Source organism: Oncorhynchus kisutch, linkage group LG4, assembly GCF_002021735.2.
Source record: "Oncorhynchus kisutch isolate 150728-3 linkage group LG4, Okis_V2, whole genome shotgun sequence".
NCBI classification, from domain to species: Eukaryota; Metazoa; Chordata; class Actinopteri; order Salmoniformes; family Salmonidae; genus Oncorhynchus; species Oncorhynchus kisutch.
In genome coordinates, this window is record NC_034177.2 from 66,876,292 (window position 1) to 66,890,003 (window position 13,712).

Sequence of the window (13,712 nt, forward strand, 5' to 3'; positions counted from 1 at the left end):
AAAAGGACCTGTAAGTAAGCAATTCACTGTTATTCTACACCTATTGTTTACAAAGCATGTGAGAAATAAAAATGGATTTGAAGACTGCTACCGGTCTCATATCCTTGGCCCATGACTTACTGTGTGTGAGGAGGAATCTCCTCCTTATCTTAATGAGCCCCCGTAAAACAGAGCTGGGATGGCCAGGCTACAGGCTAGACTAAAGGAACAGGCACCTGATCACTGTCCACCCGACTGATCATCGCTGAGGCCCTGGTCAGACACCTGCATGTCTGGGGAGATAAGGGGAGAGCCAGGACAGTACTGGACTTCTCCATGAGTCATTGACAAATGTTTCAAAACCACTGTCTGGGAAATGAGTAGCCGGTCAAGACTGTGTGTAATGGGCAGAATGTTCCTTTTTCTGTCAGTGGAAAGGAGTGATTTCAGTTCTCCTGACTGTTATGAATTTGTGTCCCATTATTTGGCCTGTGTTTCCATTAGTGGACAGGTTCCTTACTGGAGTTTCACAGAAGTTGCACGGAAAAGCCTTCTGGGGGGAGAAAGGCTTCGAACTGAGCTTACTTCCTGCTTTTGTTGGGACACTGTGTGAAATGTGGACGATTGTATAAATATTTGCTCAAAATGTCCTTTTCATATTTCTGCAAATGTGAACATCTGCGCCTCTCGGGCTAACGGTCACACCATAAAACAAACATACAAACAATGGCACACAGCCATGTCTTTGTGTTCCCACACCAGTGCGGTCATAAGTTTGAACAAAATCGGCAATCACTGAACTTCTGCTCCAACCCTCTTAAAAAGGCACTACGTCTGTTTTTCCCAGACCTTTGACATCACCATGTCTAAGATGAACATCCAGCCACCACTGCCATCAATCAAACGACTACAAACGTATGCAGTGCCACTATGGTATGACGAGAGATTATGCAATACAGTCAGGATGAGGCTAGACCCTAACATAAATTCACATGAGTCACATAATCCCTTCCAGAGTCGACTCCTCCTGGTCAATGTTGACATGAAGCTAGGAAAAGACTCCGTGGCCCACGGCAGCAGGGGAATGCATTTAGTAGTAAAACAAACTCAACCGATAAGGTTAACATGTAACAGGTCGTAAAATATCCCACAGGAACATTCCTGTTTAGATAAAAATGTAATGAAATAAAATGTGTTGAATACCAGAGAGGATGGATACCCTCCCCAGCAGGTTACATCATCTAACATCACCCTCTTGTTAAATCCACTGATCCTTTTAGGCATGTGATGAGGCACTTTTAAGGTGATGTTATGACTGGACCCAAGAATTTCAGAGGACCTAATGTTTTTTTTAAAATCACACATGAACTTTTTGGTGGATTAGGGACCAGTCAATGGTTTAGACTTTTATTAGGCATGACAAAGGAAAGACAGAACGATATAAACCACTGAAATCATTTGACCGTTGACCTCAACAATAGATTACATATAGATTACATATAGATCTCTCTCTCTCTCTCTCTCTCTCTCTCTCTCTCTCTCTCTCTCTCTCTCTCTCTCTCTCTCTCTCTCTCTCTCTCTCTCTCTCTCTCTCTCTCTCTCTCATAAAAACACTCAGTTGAATTACCTACAAGCAGTAGCCCAGTAAATCCCATTGCTTACTGGTTACCCATTGTAAAGATAAGGAACTATACAAACACATTCTTACAACCTTTCCTCAGAGAACATGTGGTGGTGTCTTGAAACACAATCTGTACATTTCACATCTAGTTCTCAACCGCAAAAGTTAAATTAGCAGCCCTACAGAGACCTATGACCTCACTAAGCTCACCAAACCCTCCTCTCTTTGATTCCTCAGGTCCACCAGGCCAGCTCCAACCCCCTGGGCTCCGGACTGGGCTACCTGGAGCACATCTGCCAGCTCATCGAGAAGATTGGTCAGCTCCAGGAGCACAACCTCAGGCTGCAGAAGCAGATCTGTGGTCTGCAGAAGGATGGAAAGATGGCCAAGAACAAAGAAGTGAGTCACATACTGTACAGACAGTACTATAAACTATCATCATCAGCATACTCACACAGTCCTGTCTTTGGAGTCGAATCTCCATTAGGTTAAAGCATCTGGATTGGGTGTATTGCTTCTTATCAAAAATAGGCTTCCGCCATATTGCTTTTACATAACATATCCAGTCTTGTCAGATCAGGGAGGGCGAAGAGAGGAAGCACTGAGATAAAGCTGGTTTATGGCCAAACCATCGCTCTCAATGAGTTAACAACGTGAATGTTCTTAACGTAATGGTATTATGATTTATCTCATTTACGAAGCTCCTAAAACTGTTGTAAAAACGTTGTAAAAGGCCGCTGTAGGTAGTGTAGGACAGACCCAAGAACATTGATCTTTGATTTGCAGTTGACTGCTGTCCAGGTGGTGTAGAGATAGCTATACATGCTTTGAAGTGAGCGATTATGACCCACAGGGACGGACTGGCCAAATTTGGTCCGTCTTTCGCCCAGCGGGCCTGTTTAAATTGGGATTTTAGTGCAGAATGATAATTATTGGGCCTATAATGGGGGCATCAAGGAAAATTAATTGGCCGATGTGGGGGCCTCGAGACAAAAATAATGGTCCGGTATGGGGGCCTCAAGGGAAAACAAATTGCGGTGTGTTAGACATGACACGGACGATTTCTGGTCTCAGTACGTCCTTGCTCACTCATGCTGTCCCAGTGTACATTTAGCGGTTTCCAGAATGGCAGTAGGATGAACGTGTATTTAATAAATAGAACAGCTTGGTCCAGCAGTCTTTAAACATGAGGCACACATTTAGGAAAGTCCTTATAGCATGGCAAAGAGACACCTTTATGTTTATATCAAAGTAATTAATAACAAGCACCAGGGGCTTTTCCTGACACCTGTTTAGAGAGAGCAGAGGAGTTAGGGTCTGTGGCTGGGACAATGGTGCATCATTCCTGATGATAACTAGACTACCTGAAAAATCAACATCCGAACCCCAGCAACATCATACAAACAAGATGATTTACCGGAATTGAAAAATAAACAAGAATAATCCGTTTATATCTGAAGTTATGTCCATGTTAGCTAATCATATTATGTAGCTGTAATATCACTGTCTCACAGCTATTCAAAATTAGATATAGGTAAAGGTTCAAACAAATGTGGCTATGAAAATGCACAAAGGCAAGGCCAACGTCAGCATTAAAATAGGGCAATTTACGTTTTTTTGTTTCTCTGTCGCAAGCACCAGTTAGAGTAGCATTCCAGTAAACTCTCATAAAATAGCTAAAAATCTTCTCAGTTAACAATGTATAACCTATAAAATCCCAAGGCCAGCTCTCCTCACTCTTGCTTTCCGTTCCCAAACAAGATGAATAAATTGGCTCTGAATGTAATCTTACCAACGCCAGAGAGAGAAAATACCATTGGTTATTTATGGATTTAAAAAAAAAGTTGTGCCGTTGTTTAAAAAAATCTGTATGGTAATAACATGGGAACATGGGTGAAAATGAATAAAACATTAATTGAATAGAAAATTAGGAATGCATAGTTTAGAGTCCTAACACTACCTCAAGTTTATGTTTCAGTATCGGTTGAACCCAACTCAACAAGTGTTCATAGTTAGTCTTTTGGAAACAGCTCAACACAAGAAAAAAAACCTCTACTTGGATTTGAAAAACAACAACCCAGGCACTAGATTTGGGTGACACCTTATTGCATTGTATTCAACTTTGCCCCCTCTCTTGTGACATTTGCCTGTGCTTCTAAAGAAAAGTACTTTGGCATTGTGTGGATGTCTCGCTTTCCTTTTGAGACTTTGGCACAATACCGGAGCGGCTATGTTCAGGGGGTTTCAGAGAGCTTGTTCCAAACTAGCTCTGTCAGTTTGGGCCTGGGGGCCGGAAAAGCTTTCCACTGAAGCAAAGGGTGAGCCCAGCAGGAGCCTACACTTCAAAGTCTTCAAAGAGAGAGAGACAGTGAGAGAGGGACAGTGAGAGGGACAGTGAGAAAGGGTCATTGAGAGAGGGACAGTGAGAGAGATCCCAAAAAGTGCTCTTTCAAAAACAACCACATGCTCTCTAACTAAAAACCCTCTTCAACAATCTTAGCAGGACTTACAATTCTTTAAGGTCACCAAATTCGGATATGATTTTACCTCGATAATTCTAACTTTCCATTAAAATGTAAGATACACGGACATAATGTGGGTGTCATTCTCTCTGGGCCCAATCCGGTCTTGAAAGATGTGCACACGATTTTCAGATGGTTTTGAGGACCACACCAGCTGTCCTCCCAAGCGTTTAGTAATAATTTCCCCTGCTGTGAGTGTTTCTATGTTTAGGCCACAACCTGAAACATGTAGATGACACATCAAAAGGATGAGCAAGTCAGCTGGGGCACATCTAAGCCCCATGAATGGTGGTGCTGACACTTATGGTTCCCTGTGCCTAGGCCCATCTACCCAACCTTTCACATCAGCACCAGGGTCACTGCTGGGCTCATTATAAACACAGAGACCCAGACAATTGCATTAGAGCCAACCTACCACGACCAGGGTGGTTTGGGGTTTCTTACGATCAGTCAGATGAACTGAGACGCACAAAAATATCTAGAATCAATACTAGAATGGAAGAAAACTTTAATCAAGTTTCTAATGTGAGCTCACTTGTCAGCCCTCAAGCTCCCCTTTTCCTTATTCTAAAATAAGTACTACCTCAGACAAAGGAGCCGTCCGAAGGCTGTCCCTGGGTTATTGAGAAACGGGATGTGATGAAGGGAACATTCCAGAGCCGGAGTGTTCTGGACCTTCCCTTTTCCCCTGAGTGCACAGAGACATAATGCCTCCAACAGTTTAATCCTCTTCTTTTGGTCAGAGGTCAAATGCCTGGTGTGGGCGGCCCTCTGAGTCCCCAAAGGTGGGAGCTGCCTCCTTCTAAGGGCTAAGTACACACAGATGGGGTGGTCCTTGGAGAGGGCAAAGACCACCCCTTCTCAGTAGAGAGGGTGTCTTCACAGAGGGGAGAGTGTGGTTGTGGGTCCAGCGGGGATGTCAGACTGTGGTCAAAGTTCAGTAAAAACGAAAACAAAGCAGTGGAGCAGGACTTCAGTGGTCATTCATCGTGCCATGCTTACCCATGTTTCGGTATAAACGTCTAGTGGTTGCATAACAGGCCATTCAGAGTTCAAATAAGTATTTCCGGGAGAGAGCACTGTCCAGAGATGGTTATTTTAGTGTAGAGTTTGCACCATGTGTCCAGGATAGAGTTAACTTGAGTGTGGAGAATGAAATTATTTTGCACAAGATTAGGAAATGACTTCACCTAAATGAGTCACTTGGGTTACAGCTCTGGGTTCTGAAGTTGTGCAGGTGGCGAGTGTGTAACATTCACGTGATGAAAAATCCCCCTACTGTAAAAGTGACACTGCAAGTTTGATTGTTAACAATGAAGCAGGAAAAAACAACTCTCGTCTCCAGGCTTTCATCTTATTCCATTTATGCTACTGCTGGGCATCTGCGTGGTTTGAACTTCAACAGGATTTTACGTTAGCGTGGATGTGACGTCCAGAGTTTCCTCAGCTGGGATAAACAGATGGGAACTTTTTCCAACTCTAAACAATGACTCGGAAAGTCTCTCTGATTTTTCTATGAACTACAGCACATGTAACTGCATAGCGCATATGTTGTAGGCTTGTGAGAAGAAAATAGCTAGGCCTACTATGGATAAGTGGATGTAGAGTTTTGAAGTACATTTAGTTTAGGTTAGGTTGTCATAAATCCAACTCAATTGAAAAGAAATAGGAAAATACACACTCTATGCATGAAAACAACAAATCAGGTTATTACATTAAAGTAAGTTTAAAATAGTCAAACAAACTCAGATATCACGTAACATTCTGGCAGCAGAGAAGGCCTAAAAATGCAAGATTGTGATGGCTAAAGCACATTTTCACTCTTTGTAACAGGTGGTTGCTGTCTGAGTCAAGTAAGTCCTGTCAGAGGACGCTTGACCCCACGAGCGAGAAAAACAGTCAAACTAGATTCTGATTGCAAATACATTTAATATGCAGTGTTTTCTCATTGTTTTGATGTGGTGGTTTGTCCCTCCTACTCACAGTCCTGTACCCTCTCTTCCTGTCTGTCCCCCAGGACTTCTTCCTGCAGCACTGTAGCTGTGGAACGGCCGGCCTGGCCTTTCAGGAACAGAAAAGACACTCCAGGAGTGAGTTCCTGACCACATCCATGAGTGGCACCCTCTCTGACCTCTCCACCATCCCTGAGGTCACACGTCACACAGGACTCACAGCCATGAGAGGTCAGTTAACTGCTTAATAACATGATAACAACCCAGAATCAACATCCAGTCAACTCTCCTCACTCAAAATCCAATGAATATGCCATACATTCTCAAAAAGTGTTTTTGGCACAGTTTGACAGTCATTTCATCAGATGTTTTCTACGCAACCTTTTCGTTTCCCTCAGAAAACCAGTGTATTATTTAATTGGCAGGTAGATTAGCAGTTAATAACCTGCTCCTGCGGGCCTCATTCAGTCGCACACAACGACATAAGACCGAATTAAAATACATGTTTCCCCAACGTTTTCCTGAAGCAAATCTAATGGGTTTATTAAAACATTATGAGTGAATCTTAGGTTTCAAAACGTGACCGGGTGACACCTAAGGTGTGTTTTCGCCTCATCATCTCACATAACATTCCAAGGAATGCTAGTCACCCAGCAACAGAGTCATTTCGCCAAATGTTTTTACCCTCCTGTTTTTGTGCAGGTCACATTCCCGCAGGTGGGCGGGTGACAGTAACGTGGTCCAGAGGAGATCGCTAAATTATTACTTGAGCAGGAGAGGGAAATTCCTGGCATTCTGCATATGGAAGGAACATATAACGTACCATGGATTTAGGAATTTCTTGCTCCTCAATTAGGCAGGATTCTGGAAACTGGAGCTGGGAAGTAGGGGGATGGCAAATGGTCCTCCCTGTACTGCGATAACAGATTGAGGGGGTGGGGAGGTTGAGTGGGAAGTGGTGGCAGGGCGAAAACAGGGAGTCCTCTGGGACAGCTGATTCACATCACCATGTGTCATAATAGTTTTCCCCCACTATGAGTAGTGAGTGGTTCCAGCCCTCATGCCACTAATTCATATCATATCTCTCTCCTTCTCTTTATAGAGAGTGACCAAGGTAATGACCAGCCCCTGGGGCCCCTTTGTAGGAGGGGCCTGAATCGGAGGAGCTACACAGAGGGAGAGACACGCTCCTATCTCTTTGACAGTACAGAGGGTCTCTCTGCCCCACACAGACGGGTGAGTCACAAACATTCCTCCTCTGACTCACTGGGCTGTGCACAACAGCCTCAACCCATGTTTGCTGTCTAAATATGTACATCTGCACAACACAATGTTACAGTAGATTCAAAAACACACTGTCCTGATCAAACAGTGGGGAAAGAACCTATTTGTTCATGCTGAGATGTGTGTGTTTGGTTGTGTAGGTGAGTGAGAACTACACATGGGGCAGAGTGAAGGATCTGGTGAAGAAGACCAAGCTGAGAAACCAGAGCAGACTGGGACAGACATCCACCTCCCTGAAGAGATCCTGTCCACAGCTCTACTGGTGAGGACCTCTCAAGAAACTCTATACTCTAAAGTATTTTCTAAAAAATACTGTATTTCTTACTACAGTATTTACAGTGCAGTATTTCTTAATAAACACACAAAGAAACATTATGAATACCACATTGGAAATGTCCACAAAACATAACAATCAGGACTTGGCTGTTGTCTCAACTTGTCAGCCATTTGAGATTGTCTGTTCTAGCTGAAGAAACTAAAAAAAGGTCACTAATGATAACAGTTGGAGCTTGTTGGTCCTTCAAAGTTGTGTGAACATCTTGAACTGATCATGATACAAGAACAGAGAGGTCAAGTTGTAATTAATCACAGCTCTCTTTAGTTTCATCATCATTTGTGGGTGTGTGCACCTACTAACTTTTAAATCCTTTAGTCTTTGTAGAAAGAGGAGTTCAGACTGTCATTGGCATTAGGTCATAGGTTGTGTTTATAGAATGACTCAACTCCTGCTTTCTAGAAAGAAAAACACTGAAAATACTGAAAATGTCCGACCAACTGATATCATCTTACCATTTAGAGATAATGACTTAAAGCTACAATATGGGCAAAATTCACATCGAACGTGAGGTATACAGTACCAGTCAAAAGTTTAGACACACCTACTCATTCCAGGGTTTCTTTATTTTTACTATTTTTTTGTAGAATAATAGTGAAGACATCAAAACTATGAAATACATAACCAAAATAAGTGCTAAACAAATCAAAATATATTTTATATTTGAGATTCTTCTAAGTAGCCACCCTTTGCCTTGATGACAGCTTTGCACACTCTTGGCATTCTCTCAACCAACTTCATGAGGTAGTCACCTGAAATGCATTTTAACTAACAGGTGTGCCTTGTTAAAAGTAAACATGTGGAATTTCTTTCCTTTTTAATCCGTTTGAGCCAATCAGTTGTGTTGTGACAAGGTACGACGGTTGGTATACAGGAGATAGCCCTATTTGGTAAAAGACCAAGTCCATATTATGGCAATAACAGCTCAAATAAGCAAAGAGAAATGACAGTCCATCGTTACTTTAAGACATGAAGGTCAGTCAATACGGAAAATTTATAGGAGTTTGAAAGTTTATTCAAGTGCCGTCGCAAAAAACATCAAGCACTGTGATGAAACTGGCTCTCATGAGGACCGCCACAGGAAAGGAAGACCAAGAGTTACCTGCAGAGGATAAGTTCATTAGAGTTACCAGCCTCAGAAATTGCAGCCCAAATAAATGCTTCACAGAGTTCAAGTAACAGACACATCTCAACATCAACTGTTCAGAGGAGACTGTGTGAATCAGGCCTTCATGGTCGAAGAAAAGCATTCCAGGTGAAGCTGGTTGAGAGAATGCCAAGCGTGTGGAAAGCTGTCATCAAGGCAGAGGGTGGATACTCAAATTAAAAATATATTTTGATTTGTTTAACACTTTTTTGGTTACTATATGATTCCATATGTGTTATTTCATAGTTTTGATGTCTTCACTATTATTCTACAATGTAGAAAATAGTACAAATAAAGAAAAACCCTGGAATGAGTAGGCATGCCCAAACTTTTGACTGGTACTGTATATCCATCATTCTCATTGAAAGCAAGTCTATGAAGTTGTATATCTGTTCTGTGTGTGCTATTTCTATGCTGCCCGTTTTTAAGTTTCGTTTTTCTGTCTTTTACTTTCGTTTTTGTACAAAATACAATATTTTTGCTTATGGAAAATATATTTCACCACGGTTTCGATGGTACAACAATTATCTAAACTATAATTGCTTGTTTTGTCACATAAATGGAAATTAGGCAAACTATTAGAATTTTAGCAACCAGGAAATGCAACCTGGTCTCAGAGCATTTCGTATTATTCTGTAAGTAAATCCATGTTTGGGATGGTTACATAAGACAGATGGTTACTTAAGGCAATGAATGAAAGGAGGGTGGTTTTACGGGGTGGATAGGTTGTCGTATAATTTGAATGTCTTGCAACTCAAAGATCGTGAGTTCAAATCTCATCTCAGACAACTTTAGCATTTTAGCTAATTTGAAACTTTTCAACTACTTACTACTTTTCAGCTACTTTGCAACTACTTAGCATGCTAGTTATATCTTCCCGTAACCCTAACCCTTTAAAATAATTCTGACCCCTAGCCTAGCTAATGTTAGACTCCTACCCACCTAGGTAGATTTCGTAACATATCAAAAGTTTAGCAAATTCGTAACCTATTGTACATTTTGCAAAACTAACAGAAATTGTAATTCGCAATATTTCATACGAAATGGGTGATGGACAGCCACAAATTAATACATACTATACGAAACGTAGCATATCGTACTAAATGGAGTGTCTCGGATTTAAGTAGAGAATAATGCGAAATGCTCTGAGACCAGGTTGGGAAATGGAGCGATTTCAGCATAGAGCATCTTTAAATACAATTACTTTAATATGGCTATTTAAATCAGATAAATACCAATGTGGCTCCAACCTACCTCATTTGTTGAACAAAACACAATGTACTACAACACTAATGAGTTCTACATAATGTCATCATGTAGTCCTATTAAAATAATAATGTGGCGCAGTGGTCTACTCTGGGTTTGAGCCCAGGCTCTGTCGCAGCCGGCCGCAAACCGAGAGGTCCATGGGGCGAAGCACAATTGGCCTATCGTCATCCGTGTTAGGGAGGGTTTGGCCGGTAGGGATATCCTTGTATCATCGCGCACTAGCGACTCCTGTGGCGGGCGCAGTGCACGCTGACCAGGTCGCTAGGTGTACGGTGTTTCCTAAGACACATTGGTGCGGCTGGCTTCCGGGTTGGATGCGCACCTTGTTAAGAAGCAGTGCGGCTTGGTTGGGTTGTGTTTCGGAGGACGCATGACTTTCGACCTTCGTATCTCCCGAGCCCGTACGGGAGTTGTAGCGATGAGACAAGACAGTAACTACGAACAATTGGATACCATGAAATTGGGGAGAAAAAGGGGGTAAAAAATTTAATTAAAATAATATTGTACTCATTCTCTAACTGTATCATACTGAATTCATGTGTCAGCTTTTTTTTTTTAAACACACAGGAATCTACGTCAACATAATGGGAGTAGATATTTAAAAAAAGATGTGGATATTTTGGGTTAGAAAATGTTGGAAGCACCAAAACTATATGACAGGTTCTTGGAAAATCATTCCAGATATCTTTTTTATTAATGCGAGTCAGTGGAAGAATTGTGGTATTCTGTTGTTTGAAGGTTGTAGAACATAGGAATTTGGTGGGAGTTGCAGGGCTTGAGGAAAGAACAGCTATTTCTTTGGCCCTTCAACCTATTCCACATGCTGGATGGGGCACTCCTCAGACAGAGGGTGGGAGCTTGGCACGGACACAGACGATTAGCGGAGGGGTTGCCGTGTCAGGTTTGAGGTATGCTGGGAGGAGTTGGAGAATTCCCAATGTATTTCACAGTGGTCCAATGAGATAGAGAGATGCTATGCATAATTTATCTAAAGGGAGACCCTCTCTTGGAAATAAATGCATGTGGAAAAAAACATCCTGGTCTCAAGCATTGTGCATAGCTCATTGTAACAGCATTGGCGCACACCAATAACAATGCCCAATTTCCATACAGCCCTGACCTGGGACAAGTGGAACTGCCAGGAAGAAACAGGAACTCCATGGTCGCCTTGGGCCATTAGAACAAACTGGACTTCCAGTGGCCCCAATAACAAAGAAGGTACACAAAGTTCTGAAACAATCCAAATATAGCTAACGTGTAGTGAAACATGTTGGAAGCATGCTGTGAACGTACAAGCACAACTAATTTAGCAGCTATCATATGATTAATGGCCAGCGTATCTTAAAGCTATCCATAGAGGTGAAGAGGCAACACTTTTTAAACACTGAACGTCTTTGTTTTCTACCTAGATACGAAACAGATGGCCCAAAGTGGGAAGAGACAGCCCTGAAGAGGAGGACAAAGTGAAGTTGAACAGATTCTTGACTGGACTGGGATATGATGAGTGTGAAAGGAGGGATGAGAGAAAGAACACTTGTGATGGATGACAACATTTGAGTGAGGAGTGAAAAGAAAACAAAAAGATGGATGGTCATAGACATCTCTCTCTCTCTTGCGATACAATTCTAAAATAAGGGATTTTATTGTTTCAAATAAGGGAACATTGGTATGTATATGAGAATAGAGATGCATTTACTCCACAACGTACATGAAAACGATATAAATGATTTAATCTTGTACTATACTCGTTTTCTATACAATTCATATGGTAGCTTAATGTCTTCCCTAAATGTATTTTATTCATTCAGGCTGACATTTCAATACTGTGTGTTGATGGAGAAAACAATAACTCTTTGATATGGTAGTTTCATCAAAGAAATAGACAATATTCTGGGGTGGAAATAAAGACTTGGATTATCATTGACAGTGATTAGATAGAAAAGGCTGCTTGTTGAATCTTGCTTTCGTCTATGGTAAAGTCTGCTCCCAATTGAACATGGCTGCTGCATAATAACATTATTTACAAATGTCTCGTGATCCATTATGTGAGAGAGAAGTCTACAGTAAGACAAGTCATGCTCCCATGAACAAATGTGAAACATACACATATCGTACACATATCGTACATATTTCAGAATTGTACTTGCAGAATCTATACAACATATTTAGTGTGATTTATCTTCTTGTTTTGAGTGTAGGCCTATATAGGCTAGGTGTTTGCAATATGGACCATACATGGATGACAGATTGTGGTATACATGTTGTGTGATTGTGCTGTACATAACACATGTTCATGTAGTGTGTGTACAGACAGTATGATTGTACAGGAAGGGAGTTATGTCTGTAAATTCCTATGTCTATATGATGGAAAGTTATCATTATTGGAGAGAGAGGTTCAAGATCCCTAAAGATAAAATAAAATACAAAAACTGCTGTCAGATGTTACGATGACATTTGTGATGCATTTCCCTAAGGTATTTTAATGTTCCTGTCAAACATTTGTTAAAAAAACAGTCAATATATATATATATTTTTATATCAATTGATATGACTACAAGATGTGATTTACCAGAGTCTGCTGTTGCTTGTTCATCTTCAAGATATATATTGTTTTTGGTCGGGATACATATTGTTTTTGGTCTGGTTTGACTAGCTAACAGTGATTTAGCTTTTCTACACCACTGTTACATCACTATGAGGTTATTTGATTACAGACAGGCGAAACAAGTGCCACAGGGCTTTGGAAATCTCACTGGGCAACTAGAGAAGGTAAGTTTCACACAAAAACTTTGGAAAGGATTATTAAATTGGCTTTAAAGCCTTGACACCTACCTGAAAAACAGCAGCAGCTAATTTCAACTGCTCAAAACTGTCCATTGTGTAAATGACAGGAATGGAGTTAATCCAATTTTACAAGATACTAATCCCACAGAAAGAACGCAAACAATAGTTAGTTATCCAGTATGTACTTCAGCAACGTGAACTAGAGTGTAGTACAACACTAATGAGTTCTACATAATGTCATCATGTAGTCCTGTTAAAATAATAATGTACTCATTCTCTAACTGTATCATACTGAATTCATGTACCTCTAAATACTCTAATCAAGTAGAATATAAATGTGTTGCAACTGAGAGGCAGTAAAGGCTGTCAATATGTATGATACATTTGTCGGGCTGGTAACTAAAGACAAAAGATAGTGATATCTGTATATTGTATATTGTACAATTTACTGCAATGGATGAAAAATCTCAATATGCATATTGCATCATTATTCAAAGTTATTTTTCAAAATAAAGTTGACATTTCCTAAGACATGAAATGTATGGTGTGCTTCTGTGCTTTTAGTTCATTTTAAATCACTCACTGACCCCTCACAGGATATGAAGCAAATCATGTTTCTTATAGAGAGAAGGACGTAAAGATCACTACCTCAGTAGAAACTAGCTGATCTTGCAAATAAGTGGAAAGATACACTCAACTGTCTGTGCTTAGACAGAGATTCCCCTCTCTTTATGATTCATACTAATAAGTAATGAATACTTATTCTCATCCAGGAAGAACTGCAGGAAGCGGACCAGCCTTTTCCAATTAGAGAGGACCT

The 13,712-nt window shown here is 41.0% G+C and overlaps 1 protein-coding gene across 1 annotated transcript in view; it reads left to right on the forward strand.

Annotated features, from left to right (window-relative positions):
• Window positions 1-13,425, forward strand: part of LOC109889886 (uncharacterized) — a 30,213-nt gene extending 16,788 nt beyond the window's left edge. The window contains exons 3-8 of the mRNA XM_020481668.2: window positions 1,838-1,999; window positions 6,140-6,305; window positions 7,177-7,310; window positions 7,499-7,620; window positions 11,222-11,326; window positions 11,518-13,425. Of these exons, the coding sequence (XP_020337257.1) occupies window positions 1,838-1,999; window positions 6,140-6,305; window positions 7,177-7,310; window positions 7,499-7,620; window positions 11,222-11,288 (651 nt within the window). The 3' untranslated portion in view covers window positions 11,289-11,326; window positions 11,518-13,425. The remainder of the gene's footprint in view (window positions 1-1,837; window positions 2,000-6,139; window positions 6,306-7,176; window positions 7,311-7,498; window positions 7,621-11,221; window positions 11,327-11,517) is intronic.
• Window positions 13,426-13,712: the final 287 nt, after the last annotated feature.